This window comes from Sturnus vulgaris, chromosome 7, assembly GCF_052056855.1.
Source record: "Sturnus vulgaris isolate bStuVul1 chromosome 7, bStuVul1.hap1, whole genome shotgun sequence".
NCBI lineage: Eukaryota > Metazoa > Chordata > Aves > Passeriformes > Sturnidae > Sturnus > Sturnus vulgaris.
The window spans coordinates 10,971,528-10,990,587 of NC_142249.1; the positions used below are offsets into that span (position 1 = coordinate 10,971,528).

The 19,060-nt window shown below is 36.7% G+C and overlaps 1 protein-coding gene across 2 annotated transcripts in view; it reads right to left on the minus strand.

Moving 5' to 3' along the window:
* Positions 1-19,060, minus strand: part of HIBCH (3-hydroxyisobutyryl-CoA hydrolase) — a 38,303-nt gene that overhangs the window by 2,545 nt on the left and 16,698 nt on the right. For both annotated transcript variants that reach the window (XM_014880915.2, XM_014880916.2), the window contains exons 7-13: positions 17,377-17,455; positions 13,285-13,430; positions 12,560-12,646; positions 11,325-11,383; positions 10,486-10,567; positions 5,534-5,653; positions 4,335-4,368 (exon numbers count right to left, since the gene is read on the minus strand). In XM_014880915.2, coding sequence (XP_014736401.2) covers positions 4,335-4,368; positions 5,534-5,653; positions 10,486-10,567; positions 11,325-11,383; positions 12,560-12,646; positions 13,285-13,430; positions 17,377-17,455 — 607 coding nt within the window. The remainder of the gene's footprint in view (positions 1-4,334; positions 4,369-5,533; positions 5,654-10,485; positions 10,568-11,324; positions 11,384-12,559; positions 12,647-13,284; positions 13,431-17,376; positions 17,456-19,060) is intronic.

Consider the following 19,060-nt stretch of genomic DNA (forward strand, 5'->3'; position numbering starts at 1 on the left):
ACATGGGTAGATTTAACTGTGATAATCTGTATAATCTCAGTATACAGACTTTATACTGCATCCTGGGAAATCCATCACTGAAGATAAAAACCATCACTGAATGAATCACATGTAAAAGGCTAACAAGAAAATGTCAATTCCCAAAAAACATTCCCTACATCACAAGAATGTTGAAAGCATCTCAGCAATGGCTGCATTAGCAAACAGTAAAACCAGAGGGAGTTAATTTGTGTGTAAAAATTATCAGTATGAATGGAATTCCAAAGTATCCTTCCAAGCACCTTTCAGGCTTTAAGAAATCCATGTAAGTGCAACTGAAAATGTGAATTTTTTATCATTTAAAGAAGAACAGCTGTAAGAACTGTGACACCCTAGGATGCACATAACACACATTCCCTTCAGGTGAGTGAGATCAGCAACTGATTTGGGATGCACCTGTGGCCTGGGGAACCTCCTGACCAACACAGCCCACAGCATATGAGAGAGGATGGGCAGGAAAAAGGAACATGTTTCCAGTTTCTCTCCTGAGAATAACCTTTATTTGTCCATTTCCTGACAAAGAGTTTGGAGTGGGATAGTTCTAAAGGCAGGTGAACTATGACACTCACAGAGACTGGATATTTCAAAAAATAGCAACTATTTTTGGGTAAGTTGTTGTGTTTTTCTAAACTGATTTTGTTCTTATTGAGCTAATCAGAAATATCCAGGATGAGCAATGTGCAAGGGGGTAGAATTTCATGTTTAGTGGAAAGAATACTTACTTAAAGACTGTGCTTATCAAAGAAACAAGCACTGTGGCCTGCTTACCAACTTGTAGTAAAAAAATGTGACTTGAAAACTTCTCTAACTTTTGTGGTTTTAACCAATGGTTTAGAGTGGCTAGAAAATAAACATCATTTAAATGCTGCACTAATTAATATTTCTGTAGCCGAAGACATACAGGCATTGCAACTCTTTACCTTATATCCCTAAGGTGCAAAGCAGATCAGAGCCCTACATCTATTTACTTGTAAATTGGGAACTAAGGACTCCTTAGAAACAAATGAATTGTAAAAAGTAACCCATTATATGGGAAACTGCAATTCCACAGAACACAGAATCCATGAGGATGATTCTTTAAAAGAAATGTCCTGTAAAAGAGTGCTTTTACTTTGCTGTTCAACTGGGTAACTTATTGAAAAGCTATGATCTTCCAAGTTATTTCTGAACATGGTTAAACCACTGATTGACTTGGGTTAAAAGATGTAATTGTCCCAAATCAATTATATTTATTCCACTGGAGTAGTACTTATCTGCTGATTTTCTTCAATTGTACTCGAAGTTCAGAGTCTACCCAAAACAGTCTGTTCTCCTCAAAAGCCAATACTGACTAGAGATGGTTTAAATTAAAGAGGGACAAGTGTCCATGTGTATGTTACTACAGCTTCCTCTCTGCCATGCTGCAGTAAGTGCTGCCAGTTCTCCACTCCAGGGTAGTGTTGTCTATTCAAGTTCATCTTTCTGTTTGGATCTGTGGTCAGTTTTACTCTGGTGGATAAACTCAATGCTCATAATGGCTTCCCTACTCAAGTCTTTAATCTCGTATGAGTCAAAATTTTTTTCTAGTAGTATCATGAAAATATTCCCTTTCTGCATTGAATTCTTTGTATTTTGTATCTCTCCACCTTGAGATCAATCACTATAAAACCAGAATAAAAATTCGAAAGACTTCTAAGATAGGCTATTGTGATAAAAGTAACTGAGCACAGACATCGTGTTAAGCATTTGTTCTTGTGTTTCACCTTTTTAAATTAAAATCCCAAACCCCTCTGTTCAGCAGCAGTGACTTTACCAGACTTCAGGTAGTGCTCTGTTGCTGAGCTTCCTCTGGAACAGTCAAAACTCTGATATTTCCAAGCTCCTGACATTCTGTTTGCTGCCATAAAATCTCTCAACTCGTGCAGGGCCCTGGGGTGCCCAGGGTACAGCTCACATCTGCCAGCACTGCAGGGGAGGTGGCAGAAGCTGCACAGAAATATCATCTTTGCAGGATCAGCAAGATGTAGAAGACGTTTATAATTCCATTTCAAGTGCACATTCCTGCACAAAGAGTTAGCAGCAAATCTCAGGGACAAATATCTGTTAAATCATCCTCCTAAGATTATGTCCTACCTGGATGTGTTTGAGCACTGACTCCCACTTTTCTTAAGCAGTAAGATTTGAAAAACAATTCTTGGCAACTACCCAGACCTATGCATTTCTTAGTTTATATATTATTCTATTAATCAAGGTGAAAAATTAATACCTAACGAGTTCCAAGTCCACATTTACCATTTAACACGAAAATGCTGATGATCCATGTGTTTTATGCTTTAAGAGTTTTGGCTTTTCTTTAATAGCTCCGATCACAAGAACCATAAACAGGGAAGACTGCAACAGCAGATTTTCAGGTTGAAAGAAAACTGGCTAAAAAAAATTTAAAAAATTTTTAAAAGAAATTTTGACCTCAGGTCAAAGCAGGTTTAAAAAGCTTTTCAACTACTCCATAAAAAGCCTTTTTAAACTATGGTTTGAAGCAGATGAAAGCTATTATTAAAACCTGACCTGTGGCCATTGGCTGCTGAGAAACATTCTTAAATTAAAATCTCATTGTAACTCAACTTCTTTTGGTGGTCATCTTTTTGCGGTAGAGAGGGTCAAGAGCTGGCTCTTAAATGCTTGTAATGCAATGTTTTAAGAAATAAAAAGCTAATACTTCTATCAATTTGATTCACAATGGTTGGTCTCGTGAAGTAATTAATAATCTCCCTTCCTGTTAAAAAGGATGCTCAGCACATTGATGATTTTTATAACTTTTCTTGAGTCAGATTCTACATTCCTCTGCAACAAGAGAAACAATGCTAAGACTGAAAATCTGAGAACAAGATCTATGTAGTAAGCAGAGAACAAAATTCAATTTCAGGAACAAATTATTAATATAAGCTATCCCCCAGTATAGTTGGATCTTTAGTGGGTTTCTTTCCTTCCCCTGATATAGTTAAACTTTTGCTACATCATCCTGTAAAAAGAGAAGTTTCCCAACTGCTGTTCTTGCAGCCTCTCTCTTTACATGCAGTTTGTGTATTTTCTGGCCATACTGACAAGGGATTTGCTTTTATACTGTACTGCAGTCCCAGATGGTTTCATGACCTTGTGCCTTGCAAGGAGAAATTGTTGGTGTTCCTCTGACTCTCAGACTTGGAGTTTGTCACTTCCCGAATAACTACATTTCAGCAGCTTATTTGCTGATTTAGAATATATCCCAGGAATAGTGTTTTTAAGATATCCTTGTCCCCATTACCAACATAATGAAAACCACTTCTCAACATGTGTGGTAAATTCTTCAAAGGAGTGTTCGCTAATAAGTGCTAAAGACTAATTAAAATCAGAAGACTTCCCCATGCTGTATGGATAAATTTTGCATTTCTCACCCCAGGCTATCTTTAATACAGTGTTACTAATAGCAGACACTCCAACTAATATCCATTCCTCAAGTGGATTTTAAACTGCTTTATAAAGGCAGATATAAAACAATGAGGAGGAGGTGACAATACTTGAGTATGTAACTGTGAATTAAAAGTCAAAGCAAAAGTTATCCATCCAAATGCCTTGTACCATAAGCACCTTGGGAAAAGAAATGCCTGTGCTGTATTTCATCTTGTGATGAACAGTACATAAATAATTGCTACAGTTCCTAACAGATGTGACTTTGGGTTTGACAAACTGCACAGTGAATCAGCAGTAGGATCAAGGATAGGCTTGAAGTCTGCCCCCAGGATAAACTTGCTGAGCCATTGCTCTACTTTTACCATGACCTCTCTTTTACCACTACCAATGCCTTAAAATGCTGAATTAGTTAATGTTAAGTTTCCATATACAGTTTTTTAGTAGTAAGATACTTCCATTCAGAGATATTCTGGACATGGGGGGAAGTCTTTGTTCTAGCAGTTTTCTATACAAACAGATGTTCTTGATTTTGAGTCTTAAAGCATTGTGTAGCTGGCTGAACCAGCTCTGTGGCAACACTAAACCTGGACACAAGTGATGCATGTAGCTACTCAGTACTGTCAGTGCTAAATGTGAGATGGTGAAACCAGGTGGATAAATAATGTTAGGGGACTGAGATTACCCAAAGGAAACAACATGGCTCTTGTGCTTTGGAACACGCACAAGTCCAATAAGGAAAAACTATGGAAAACTGGGACGTTTTCTCTGGGCTGCTGCTGCATGCACTTGTAGTGATTTCCAAAGAAGCACCACAATTGTGAATTTGTGTGATATTAAGCTCGAGGAGTGTTTCTGGTGTGGATATTTACCTGCTCGAACCCCTTCGTAGAAGTCATGGCCTTTCTGAAAGATTAGAAAAAAAAGCTGTAACAAAATAGACTCTATTTATCCTATCTTTCCCTATCCCTCTTCTGCCTGAAATGCAAGTTCTCAAGATTCAGTTCAATCCCACTTGGACTGTTCTTTTCCAGGCCTACTTTGTCTTTACTTATTAAAAAGCTCTGTATCTTCTTGCTTAAATGCAGCCACATCTCTTAAAATCAGACTGTTGACCTGTAGCTGATCAGGCACTATTCCACAGTCCAAGCTCTCTCTGTGCAACACCTCAGATCTTTGTCTAAAGAGCTTCACATGATAGGGCTAAAGTGTGTAGTAGCAGAAATTCTTCAGAGAAAGGCCAGTCTTCAGGAATTGTGATGTATTTTGCATACTTGGAACACTTTTCAGTTAAATGGAATCCTGTAAATATCTAATTCTTTTTTAATAAAGGTAAATGTAACACTTAAATGCTTAAGCATGCTCCATTAGTAATGGAGCCACAATCCTAGTTTTAGTCAGGCATTAGAACATATCACAATTAGGCAGATTTTCACTTCTTTAAGTATTTACTTTAACCATCACAAATCATTTAATCAGACATATAAAAACCTGATTTTAAAATATGTGACAAAACTAATACTAAGGATTCTATGGGGATCCCTGTAAAGTATTTCTTCAGGTAATTCAGTTAGCAGCTCTGTTCCACTGGGAGGGTCACTTTCTCATATGCTATCCAAGTACTCAGCACTTAGTACAAATAGCACTAAAATCTCTTGCTGTGATAAATTTTTCATAGACAATACTCTTGAAAGGCAGTGATAAACAACTACTTGCACCCTGCTGCTGGGAACTGAGGCACTGAGGACTAAGCCATTTAAATAGAAAACCTGTTAAAGAACACCAGTTTTAAAATTACAATCTGAATATGAAACTATCTATATTAATGTTTTCATAGTTTTCTTTAACATAACCCTTCTACATTCCTATCTGACCATCATTCATGTAGTGTCCTTTGTGTTCCATAGGATAACATGAAACTAGAAAAAAGTGACAGCCTCACAAACACAAAAATTATATTGGAAATTAAAACCTATAAAGTCTTGATGAAATCTACATACAATTTGTAGTCTCTGATAAACTGTTCCCCCTCTGTGGCTGGAAAGGGACAGGGGGCTCAGCTGGTGCTTACCATGCAGGCTTGGCTCAGTCTGTATTCCATCTGGAGGACCTCCTGTAAGCTCATGGAAGCTCCTTCTCTGAGCTGTCTGAGAGTCAGCTTTAAAGATGTAGGTGACATCTTATTAAGAGTCTGGGGAAGACATTAACATTATTTTTATTGTCTTCAATTTGGAAACATTTGCAAGTCTGTCTTTTGTGCATTTTAAACTTTGTCAAGTAAACGATGGCTCTCTTCTCCCTGAGCTCCCTCTGTGATACCTATCCCTCTCACCAAGCTGTCACATTAAGTGAACTTTGCTGCATAAGCTTTGATCAGCAGCATCTCTGGGATGTGTGCCATCACTTGTGGAAAACCTAGAACTCCTAAGGTCCCGTCATTTAAGCTCAAATGACTACTAGCCAGAGAAATTAATACAGTTTGAAAGACATTATCAAAAAGAACCTTTTGATAAGGCAAGTGTTACAAGCAATTATACTTTGTTTTTGAATATCATATATATAGTGTGAATTATTCTTAAGTTTCCTGATATTGTAGGTGATATTAGTATTGCTTAGCATTTAATTTTTATTTGGTATAATAGAATAAGATAATACTAGAGAGATTGGCAACAAACTTCAAGTCATTGCTTCACAATCATTTGCAAAGACCAAATGATATGCAAGGAAAACTGTGGAAGAAAATATTACAATAAACCAAACATATTTATCCAGGCTTCTTGCCTGGGATCAACAGATACTGAAGTAATTTAGCCCTACATTACTCCACTGATAGGAAACTTGGAGGTCTTGCCTTACTTCTTTTGACAGAAGTACAGGCTGTAAATATTGTGCCACAGATATGATTCTTTTAAAGCACACAAACAGATGCTATAAATCTGTCTCTCAGGAGTATTCTTTGGTGATCAGCATGCCAGAAAACAGTAGGGGAAAGTAGGGAGAAAGACAAAATCCTAGTTAAGAACAAGAACTGAGCTTTAAAGCTTCATAGGGTTTTGGGGAAAATGAGCTAAATCTTATGGTTGCTTATCATTGTTTTCTCCCTCTAAACACGATCCTCCTTTCTCTGTAAACCCAAATAAAAGATGTCTATCATTCATGGTACAGTAGACATTTCCTGGTAATTAGGACATTTTTACCATTATTAAAAAGCAGCAGATGGTAAGATTTGCCTCTTTACATTATTTTCATTGCAGACATTAGGCTCCTTACCACAGCCTGAAATGGCAAGTTTCCAGTCATCAGCAGCAACATTTTTTTTCTAGCTCCCAATTACTCTTCATCCCTCCAGACACCAGCTGATACAGCAGTGACCCATTTTGCCTAGTTAAGCTGAAAAATGTGATTGCTATGCAAGCAGGAGTCTGTGGAATTGTGCCTTCAAAGCACTGGTTCTCTCATTCTGTAACTTGCATGTAATCACTGTGCTTGAGAGAGAAACTGGCCAAGAATGAGCCAACACTGGTTCCAAGTGCCAACAGCTCCTGAGCTCTGGTCAAGCTCTCCAACAATGCCTTTGCCTCTCTTCTGCCTTTAATCAGATTAAGAAATTTGCTGTACCTCCAACTACATCACTCTGTAGGTCCCAAATGGGTGACAGCTCTTAACTGGACCCCTTATTTCCTGTAAGATGCTCTTGCTGGCCTTACCTTTCAACTGGACCTTTCCTCCTTTGAGTTTCATATTCTGTAATTTAGATTAGGGAAGTCTTTGCTCAGACCAGGTTAAATGCTGCGTGTGGTATAGCCAGATGGTTCCAGGGGAGAAATGGTCATGGCAAGTTTGGGTCAAAGCAAGCATTGGAATGGGGAAGATCTGAAAACAGCACTTAAGGCAGCTCCTAGACTGGTTATCTTGGCATATCAATGAGGCTGAGGGTGGAGGAGGTACTGACATAAATCAAACTGGAGGAAGAGGAACACGGCAGGAAAATGGGTAGGTGTAATTGCAGAAAAATGAGTCACCAGTGTAGCTATTAATATATCCTCTGTACAAAGAGGAGGGGATTGGTGCTAGGGAACAAGCCTGAAAAAGAGACAGGATAGGCTGGAGTGGGGAGTACTCAAATGCAAAGAAGTCTTCATAGAAGCACACGATATCTATTCCAGTATCTTTCAAACCATCTTGATTTTTGACACAATGATCCCAAAAGCTCTAAGCTGCATTTGCAGTAGACTAAACACCAATAAAATGTTAACAGAAGGTGACTGAATTAAGTGACATTGATGCAGTGGATTCCCTTACAAGTGTAGAAGTGGGAATAGTGACTTTCTTTCACTTAAAAACCCCAAACCTCCCAGAGGTCCAGTGCATCACTCCCCAGGCAATAGATGAAGACACCCATCACTTACTTTCTGAGCTATCAATGCATTTGTTCAACCAGGTAACAATGGTGCTGGAGGAACTCTGATAATGTATGAGGAGTGTCTATGCAAAGCTACACAGGAAAGCTGCCCAAGGACACAACATTACACTCACTGGTCTGCTAACAGTTTCATAATGCTGCTTTGAATTCAACACTACCAAGCTTCATTCATTCATTCCTGCAATCTACCTCACCCATCTGCTGCACACACATTAAAGTTTCAGGAGCTATTCTGTGCATCCCAGCCTGACCAGTAGATCTGGACAATGTGTCTTGTAATCATTAGTCTGCAATGTCCTGCAGGCTACATTGGCACTCATTCAGTAACAGTGAAGGATTTTAAACCATGAAGGTACACTGTCCTGCCAAAAACTTCTAAGAAAGCATTATGTGAAAACCAAGTCAAGTGTCTGACACTTTCCAGGTTTTGACCCCACATGTTTACTTCATCCCACTAGACAGGGTACACCTGCCCCTCAGATTAAAACGTTTTGGCTCATGTAAATCCTGAAAACAAAGTAGCACTACAAAGTTAAAGGTTTGAAAATTACTGAGTTCAAAGTGTTAGTTCTCTAGCTTTCTACCTGTTTGTAGCTGGGTTCAAAATGTGGTTTAAATCATGAAACCATTCTCAAGTAGAATTTTATACAACTTTATATTCTTCATGCAATATTTTAGTATCAGATATGTGACAGCCTGCCAAGCAGCCATGTTTTGAAAGTAAAAAGCAGGAGTACTGTAGATCAAAGAGAACAGGGTACTTGGGATAGCATGTCTCACAGCATACTTGGATTATTGCAGAACTAGGAGTTTCATTTTATTAACACTAAAAAGTATCTGTTGATCCAAGGTATAAGGTGGATGTATCAAGGGGTACCTCCAAATTAGGGTATTTGTATTAAATTTTCAGTTAGGGCTTATTCCATAAACTTACTTATACATATAATAAATAATACAGGGATAAGCAATGAGAATAAGCATAGACATTGCTGTTACTGAGTCAGCTGATATGGTATTTATCAGTTGGATTTGCTGTTGTTCCTGTACCTGGAAGGTTTCACAACTGCTCAGCACAGCATGTCTGAAATTTAAGTGTTCACACTAAAGTCTTGCATCTGCTAGAAAATGTGGGATTTCTTTCATGAGGTCTTTCCCACGAATTTCTGCATGGACTGAAGCAAGTCATACTAACACAGTCTTGTCTCCTGAACAGAACAGACAATTGTTCTGAAATTCCGGTCAACTCCAAGGATGTTCGTTTATGAATCACATGAAAGAAAAAAGTTGTTATGAAGTCCTATTAGAGACATGAGATAAGGGAACTGAAGTAGCAACAAAATAGCCTTTTCTTTGTTGTTGTTCAGGAATTTTAAAAATCGGTTACACAAAATCATAACTTTGAAGTAGATTATCTAATTTAGTCATCAATAAATGACTTAGTTTTAAGTTCTGAATTAAAACTGTTAAACAAATGTACTATCATAAACAATAAGGAAAAAGAATAAATAATTCTTGGCTGTTTTCAACATCCACTGAACCTAATCAATACAACACAAATACGTAAAATTTTTATTCTGGCACCAACTTATCTGACGGCTTTATCTAATGAAACTTGAACAGCAGGGGAAAGAATCAGCTTTGCCTTTTATTCAATTTTGCTTTTATAAGACATATGCTAAACTTCTTGCAATGTACTAGATGTACTGGTTGGCACAAAGATAACCTTAAAACTTCCTTTCTCAAGAACTGTTTGATAGTTCCAGTGACAATGTCTTACATTTTGAATTAAAAATTTTAAAAGAAAGTGACAGGGTGCCTAATGTGAATACTACTTTATAAAATTCCTTCTGCTCATATCAAAGTCAGAGATGATGGATGTTTTATTTTACTATGAAAGGAGGATTTCTTCTGTGAGCTGTAACTAAAGTTAAAACCACCCTTTTGTTGAAGAAAAGCTTCAGTTCTATCCAGCTGGAATATTTCACTAGCTCCAAACCAAGCTTTTACAAGGCACCTGAACAAAGATACTTCAAAGGAAAAAAAGAAAATACACACATTATTTATAAATGAATGTAAGTTGGCTCTTGCTTTTGAGGCTGAAGTATGAATTATGTGTATAGCATTGCTGCATGTTTTTTGAGTAGTGACTACATCCAACACTCAGAAATGCATTTGAAAGATGAAAAAATACTTCGTGATTATAATTTTTTTGCTGTTTACCCAAATGAGATATCTGTAGTGGAAGAAAAACGAAAACACTGTTCTAGCACTGTTTTACTCCAAGGCTTGGCAATAAATTGAGAAACTATAAAGGGAACACTTGTTCCCAACAACCCCCTGACTGTGGGGAGGGGAAAAGAAAGGGGAGTTTGGTTTTTTACAAAATTACAGTTTTATGCAATATATGATGGTGCTCACATTGTGTGATTTTAGAGGAATACCCTTATGTGAGAAGAACTACTGAAAATCCCTCAGGACTATGTGTGAGAACCTGAGGCTCTCAGTCCAAAGCCCTCTAAGGTAACTGAAGTCTACCCTATGATAAGAAACCATAAAGCCACACTTAAAGCCTCTAACAAAAATTATATAGAAGACTTTACCTCTAGCTCCTTCATGGCAAAAGGAGAACCATCTTGCTTCAATCTTTTAACAATTTCTTCCATACTATTTGCTGAAAAAATACTAGAAGAAAAAAATATCAGTTAACAAGCTGCTTCAGTCTCCCTCTTAGCTTTGAAGGGTCAGTAACACTGACACTAGAAACAGAGCATAAGCAGCTGATTTGGCTTTTCTTAGCAATGTCTTCCATGTTCTTCCGTTTCAAGGAACTCAGGCATCTCCTTGTCCTTTACAAATCTAGTGTTTCTATAAACCTTACTAACAAACTCTGGTATTTATCTATAAACTTCAATTACTACTATGAGCCTTAGCTGTATTTTTATAACATAGCAAATCTTTAGCTATCAGCTCCATTCTACTGGTTTGGTGTCAGCATCTCTTATCTCTAAATGTAGTTATTGCCATTCTTTTTCCAGAGTTTTAGCTCCTTCTTATCACTCTCACTTATTTCTCCTTCCCTTTCTGATACACAAAAGTTCCAAGCTATCATAGAAATGGCCTTAAGCCAATGAGTACTGTAAATGTGTTAGGTAACATTTCCTGTTCAACAGAACAGTTATTCTCACAAATTCCCATCCAATATCCACAGAAAATGTTCATTTTAATGTGCCATAGGCTATGAATAAGGCTACTTTGCCCAAGTACTTAACATACTGATGAGTGAAATATTTAATGAGCTTCAGATAAAGCTCCCTGAAGATAAAATGTTACTTAAACTTGGAGGTAATTTCTCTCACTTTATCTGTGAAATACTGTTACTAGATTTAACTTCATGTTCTCCACCCATGAGAATAAAAATTTTTGAAAGATTGCTGAATACCTGTTAATCTTCTCCATATGTTCATCAAGAGAAAACTTCTTTTCTTGATCAATTGTGCACTATTTAAAAAGCATATACATATTTCACTTGGTTATTTTAGACTGGAAAATGTATCAGTACCAAAAAAACCTCAGTGACTTGTGTTCCAGAAATATATAATATCATAAATGAACACTTAAGATTCACAAAGCAGTGAAATTTGTCATGAATTACAATTTTGCAGTGTGTATATATGAACTTGTCACAATCCTGTGAATGTTAAAGATGTTGCCTCATACTTCAGTGCTTGCTCTGAGCTACTATGAATGCGTTTTTGTCTGGGTGGTTATATTGTACACAAGTAATTCTGATTATTCTATCAAAACACTTCTGTGCAATACACTAAAAGTCAATGTAGATAAATCTACTCAAAAATCAGATTTTTTTAAAAGAAAATATTTAATTTTCTTTAAAAATATACAGGCCTCTCTTTAGGCTTTTTTAATGACAAAAAAAGACATTTCTCTTCCTTCTCTTTTCTGTGTCATTTAACAAAATTTTATTTAGACATACGAAGTGTGTGATAGATCCATCAGCCTTCTGTGGCTGTCAAATGTTTCACATCTGCTGGCATTAAGGGGTTTGGGACATAAGCAGATGCTTCAGGAACAGCAGCTGAAGCTGAAAAAGGTTCCCTGGCATTTCAGCTCTGATAACTAAAAATACACAGTTTCCTTTTCCATTCAGTGTCATCTTGTAAACCAGGATACTGCAACATATAATCACTACTACTTCATAGCGTTCTGTTTTGTCAAAATAATCAGTACTATGATGTAAATTAGCTTATCCTATTTATTTTTCCAATTAATCTTCTTTATGAACTTAGTAATTACAAAACAGAAATAACAAGAGTAGACACAGCACATTTTGAAGCTGAACAACAGCAGATTAATTGACTGAGTAACACTGCATACTGGTTTGACTCTAGAAGTTTTCTGTCTTTTGAAAGAGAATTGCAATGCACATCAAAAGAATTAAAATAGCCACTGATTGGAAAGGCAAAACCTTTTATTTTCCTGCCCACTGTTACATCGAGCTAACACAATTATGGAATTAACCTCTATTATGGACAGAGTGCAAAGAGTTTGGAAACTCGCTATTTTCAACCATTAAAAAAGATAATCAGTAGCATGGATAAAAAAAGGATGTCTATATATATTCAAAAATTTTGCTTGATTTCAGTAATTTCTGATTACCTTCATGTGGTAAGAGTTCAATAAATCTGCAATTTTTTCTTTTGAAGGAGATTTCAGTGCTATCAGGTCTTTCTCCAAGGCAGGTAGCTATTGAAAATAAGATTTAATTACAAGTAAGTAAAACAAAACCTACTACTAGGGTTATTATCAAGGTAATAGTAGAACATATGTATATAAACACTCCCTCTTCCTCTCCAACTTTCTGACAGACCTTAAAGAAGTACAAAGCAAACAATACAAGAGTTCATGTATCAGTGCTGGACCAGCAAAGAACTGCTTTCCAAGCAGCACCCCCAGAGCAGTGCAGGTAAAGGCAGGCTGCACCAGCCTGAAAGGAAAGAACATTTTAATGGGATGTTACCTTCACTGTAAACTTTGCAGTTGTATAAATCTTCAGTTTCTAAACTGTTGTCTAGTTTCTCTGTTGTCTAAACTGCACAATTTTTAAGCAACTTCATTCTGCTGAGCAGATCATGCCCTTCTAACAGTGGAATTGTAAAAACAGCACCATTTGCTTCTTCCTTCAAGCAAAGCTGTCACCAGCTGGCAAGTGTTAGAAGGACAGCTTGAGAGTGTCTCACCAACCCTGTTTGCAGGGCATGGCCAGCTAATATAAGAGCACCTCTGCAGCCACCCATGTTGGTAACAGTGTATTGGGGTGCTAAAACCCCAAACCCCTCACTGTGGCTGTGGCTGTGCCCTGGCCAGCACCGTTCACACGTTACCTTTTCAGATTCTACAAAATGCGTAGCGATGCCAGCTCTCAGCACATCTCTTCCTTTCAGCCTGCATCCTGTGAGACCGAGGTAATAGCCAATCTTTCCTGAGAGCCTTGGCAAGAAATAGCCTCCACCTACATCAGGGAAAAGGCCTGTAATAAACAACACAAAACAAAAGTGAAGAGAGGAGTACTTGTACTTATCATCACTAGCAGGACTTTTTCTTGTCTCACTTTCATCTTCCTTTGGGCACAGCAACCTTGCCCAAATTTCTCCTTGAGTTGGCTTGACATTTCTGGCAACAAAACCCTTCCCAAAAGCAAACTCTTGAACACGTTCCAAAATTCATCCTTTCCACTGGCACATACTTTACAAATATATACCAAACAAGAATATTTGTTCTATTTGCCACCAACTTGAGACAATTTTAGGTGCTTGAAAAATCAAGCATCTTCTCAGCAAACAAACAGAAGCGACACCATGAACTGTGAAATAATTTGTGCAAGCTCAAACTGGATACTGATTTTTCACTGGAATCTTTTATAAGGATTTAAAAAATACTGATCAAGTGCCTCTTGCACAGCTTAGTTTGAACAAATTTTTGAGCTGAGAATTCAATAACAGATCAACAGTATTGCCAGGGTCTTCCTGAAGTGGAGGCACAAGATGCTGACTTAGTACTTGGCTCTTTGACAGGACTGTGACTAAGCTAAAATTTGAAAAAAAATATTAAACTCTCCAGTTTTGTAACTGTCTTATGTACTTTTTAAAATCTTTACAGATTAGGGTAATTTCTTTGAAAATTCAAATCTTTGACTACAATCTAAAATACTCTTAGAAGTTATATTGGAAAGTATCAACCTTCTGTTATATACATTGATCAGCAAAAAAATAAATTTAGACATCTTTTTAAGTGTACTTAAACTTGAGAAAACTTAAGCTTAGCTGTATTGATTTCAGAAATCTGAATGCATAGAAGCAGAATCCAGTTACTAGCTTGAAATCATGCCAATGGTGCATTAATGAAACTGAGTCTTTCAAAGAAATTAAAGGTGTGGTGGATTTTTTTTTCACTTTCAGAGAATGAATCAAATTAATCATGAAAACAAATGAAAAAGAATACAAATGAGACGCCCAAAGAAGAGATATTAACTGGGAAAATTCAGATGTACATAAGGAGTTTAAATGGGGTTCTGATAGAAGATGGTAATTTTTCACTCACAAGTAATTGCTTTTGTTTACAAGAGTCAATGTATGGATTATAGAAAGACCCTATTCCAAGTATTTTGAGACATGGCATATTAGTGGTCTCTGAATAGTCCTCCCCCTTGGATGGAATGAGGGGAGGTTTCTTTCTGACAGCTCCTCTTCAGTGTTTCTCTCTTAATAATCTTAATATCTAACCCATCTCAGTTTCTTCTCTGGTTCCCTGTTGGTTTTCTTTTTCTTCTGCTGCTTCTAATACATCAGAAGGTTGGGTTTAGGAGTCATTTCTTATCAGTTACAGCTGTAGTATTCTATTCCTATTGATTTGTGTGCTGTCATTAATTGATTTATTCCTCATCCCCTAGCTACTGAGACATACAACTCTTCTCCTGAAATGCTGAATGCCTGCTGACACCCTTTAAAAGCTCTAAGCTGTATTAAATCCAATTCATCACTTACCTTCTTTTTCATCTGTACTCACATTCTCAAATAGTCTATTCTACATTTTATCTTCTCAGCTAGAGCTATAACAGTGATGCCAAGAGTTTATTTAGTTTTATGTTTCGATTAATCTGTCTCTCCTTGGATATCCTTCTACTGCAAAAAAAAAAAAAGCCCAACAAACCCAATCTCATTTAAAAGTAAAACCCATCCTAAAAATCCCCTCCAAAGCAAAAAGGCAATTATATTACTCTCTCCATCCACCAGAACAACAACAGCAGTAAAATTTTATTTTGTTGCTGTAGTTAAAACAATACTGATGCTGGACTACTGCTCTCCCCATGCTCCAGCACATTTCCAGAGGAAGAACATCTTTCTATTGGGATCCATAGTGCCCTTCCACTTGGCCATACACAGGAAATCAGTTCTGAGTAAACTGTGAAGTTGATTAGCTTAAGTTGCTTAAGAGGCAAATAAACCTAAATTGAATGAAGGTTTCTTTAATTAAGGAATTTACAAACAGGATTAGTGAAGGTCTATCTAATCCACTTTAAACTTACTTGGTTGCATAGTCTGCTATAGCTTCTACTGTATCCTTTTGGATGCTCCTGTCTTCCTTTTTCTCTTATAATTTTACTCCTCTTGTCCAAGCTCTACATATTGCTCTTAGTTCTCTCAGTAATGCTTCCCAAATATTTCTCTTGGCTGCTGGGGTTCTCTTAATGTATTCCATACCTGATTTTTGTTGGTTTTTTGTTAGCATTTAGCAATCATTGGTCAATTTCCTAGTGAAGTAAGAGAAGAGCTGTGTTATTGCTGGGCTGCCCAGGCCTGTAGTGCTGGCTTGCAGCCTGTGCTCTGACACAGGTACAACATGCTCTGCTGTAATCCCAAAGGTGCAACTCTGCATTTGCCAAGCAGAAGAAAGGCACTGCTGCTACATTCTTACCTTGTATGGCAGAGGGGGCTGGGAATTTTCTAGTATTGATTTCTAGAAAGCTAAAAACGTAGCAGGGATATGCAAGAAAGTATCCATTATTAGTGTAAAGTCACCTCAAAGCCCACACCTTACACTTTCATCCTTTGTTCTCCCCACCAGTGGTTTTTCCACACCTTCCTACTTCTGTGCTGATTTCCAGTGCTTTATCTTACCTATGTCAAACTTCTACAGTCTAGAACTGCCTTTTGTTTCTATTTGCTAAGTGACGTATTTACCTATATCCTTTTATTTATGGTGGTGTACAAAAGCAGAGTAATTGTGAAAATGGAGCAGCTGAATGACTGCTTTGTTTTCATTTCACAGCAAAGGTGTCATGCTTACTGAAATGAGTGAGCACATGAAAAAAAACAATTAATACAGTATCTAGAGAGCTAGACATTGTAAACACACCCCACAGAGATCAAAACAGCTAAGCCTTTAAATCCAAACAGATTTCAGTGGTTTTACTTCTAAGTGATCCTAAAAGGAGTTTAATTACTTTTTTTCCTAAGCAAGTTCTAAGCTTTTCTTTCACATTCTTCACAGTCTATTTTTGTTTAAATAACTCCTAGTCAACACAAGAAAACTGTGTAAAGTGCATAGTTCTTGTTAATATAAAACTACTTATATCTTTACCTTCTGAAGAAGAAAGTGAAGGTACTTTTATTATTTAGAATAATTTCATACACCAATGAACCGATATTTAGTTCAAAAAAGGGCTAATATTATTTTCAGGAATTAAAATGGTAACAAGCTTGCTTGTATTTGGGTGGTTTATTATGTTTTATTGTGCTTGACAGTTGTATCAGGAGAATTCCCTTTAATCTGACTCAGTTTTCTCGTGTATAAGAAGAATACCTGTATCTTTATGTAGCTTAGCTCTGGGATACATTTCTTTTTTTGTACCTCTCAGAATTGACAAAGAAACTGTTGGATCAAACATCAGAAAACACAAGGTACGTGTTGCTGATTAAAACAAAAAAAAGGTGGCACTGAAGATACTGTGATCTTGCCTAGGCACAATCTCTGTACAATTGTAATGGGTCTACATTCATAATCTACAAGAAAAGCTGGAATTCCAAAATCTGTCTCATTAGCATTGCAGAGAAGCTTGTAGTACACCCAGTTTGATTCATACTGAGTTCCCAAGGTAAAGCTGGTGTACCTGCACTGGGAGTTTCAGACTTTATCTGCCCCCACCTGTATCAAGAATTACTTATTTTTAAAAATGTTTTATCTTGACAGCCTTTGTGTCAGTCTATACAGTTCAAAGTCTCAATGATCAACTTCCAGAACACAGGTAAGTTTCTGGTAACTTAACAGAAAATACTTTCCATATATGGCTGTCTCCAATTCCCTTTAAGAATTCTTTCCCTACCATCAAAGCATTCAGTCAAAGACATTTCATCCTGATTACACAAACAGTGAAACCTTAAACACATGAACATGTGATAATTTGTTAAATCACTTACCTATTGCTGTTTCTGGCATAGCAAAAAGAGTCTTTTCTGTAGCAACTCGAAAATGTCCATGGACTGAGACACCAACTCCCTATACAGGCAAAGGACACAGTTATAAAATTACTGGTAAAAATAATCATAACCACAATCCTATGTAACATACCTCTTGCTTTGCTTTACAATTTAAATAATACCACGTGCAGCTCAACAAAATATTAAAAGGCCTTTTATGGTTCAAATGCTAATAAACCATCATATTATCTTCATGATTTGGCTGAAATAGCTTTCTATGCTTTGAAAACTGGGTGAGTCACACAGAATAACTTCAAAAAGCCGTGAGTGACCCTGTTATCTGCACTGGACTGGCAAGGGAATTGACATCCTTTTGCTAATATCACCCCATCTATAATTTTTGCACGTATTTCAAATCACCAACAAAATAAAACCAATACTCTTGGAAAATACATAAATTTCACAACGTTGTCATCCTAATGCTTTCAAAAGAAATAATAATTAACTATTCTTCTAATGTGATAATTACCTACACTATAAACACAGAAGTATTTCAAGCAGAAAAAGCCTTCGGCATTATTGATTGAAATTCAAAATATGCAGTTAGAAATTCACTTTTTATCCTAGGCACTTGTGTTCACCAAGTCAGTAATGATATTCACATTTCTAAGTATCTAGCACCCTTCTCTAGCAGCCTGCCCTTATGAAACACTTCCCTTAAAATTGGAAGAGTTTCTAGTAATGCTTATACTCTATTTTCTGATTTAGGTAGTAAGCAGCAGAAAGGCCCAATTAAAAAAAAAACACACAAAATAAATTTAATTTAGATAAATCTTCAAAAGGTAAACTGACAAGTGAAACCAGAAATGGCCATCTGAAGAAGATACTACTACTTAGTAATAGTATTTGAAGTAATCCAAGAATATTTACATTATAGGGCACAACCACAATATATATATTGAGGTCTCACATGTCAAAGCTCACCTACATGATACTTGTCAATAGAAATGTGTGTCTGATCCTATCTGGAGACAAGACCCTCTGCTGAATAGTTCACAAGTAGTTCTTTCACACAAATATTCTTTCTCTCTTCCTTTCCATTGTTCCAATTTACTTCTGTTTCTCATTGTTAATTTTCCCTTTGCTCAGTCCTTCCAGCCATCTGTGTTTTATGTTAAAACTAAGATATCTTTAAAATCATTGGCCAAAAGAAGTCAGTGTCTGATGAGGATGTAATAGACTTTAAATTGTTTAAACACTAGAAAAAGGGCACTTTATCTAACTAAGGCTATTAGTCTTCACAAATATCTTCACGATATTTCATACTTCCCAGCAAAAACAGTAGGATTAATTGGGTGATAATCTCTTGGACAAGCAGTATGTGTTTGACAGGTTTTAAGGTGAGAGTAGAACTCATTTTCCTTTTACTTATCTACAGAGATCTTTGATTGCATTTTATTTTTAAAAATGTTTTTTTAAGTTATCTCAATTTAATATAAACTAAATTTCCTCTCACCCTTCTATGGCCTCTTTTACAATTCTTCCCAGCAAGAAATTAATTTCTTCTATTAGGATGATACACAACTAAATCTGAAAATACTTTCAAGTTTCTTCTGTGAAATGACTATCTGCCACTCTCGGGCTTTAATATAGATGTATGAAGTTTTTAAGATTCCAGTTTAAT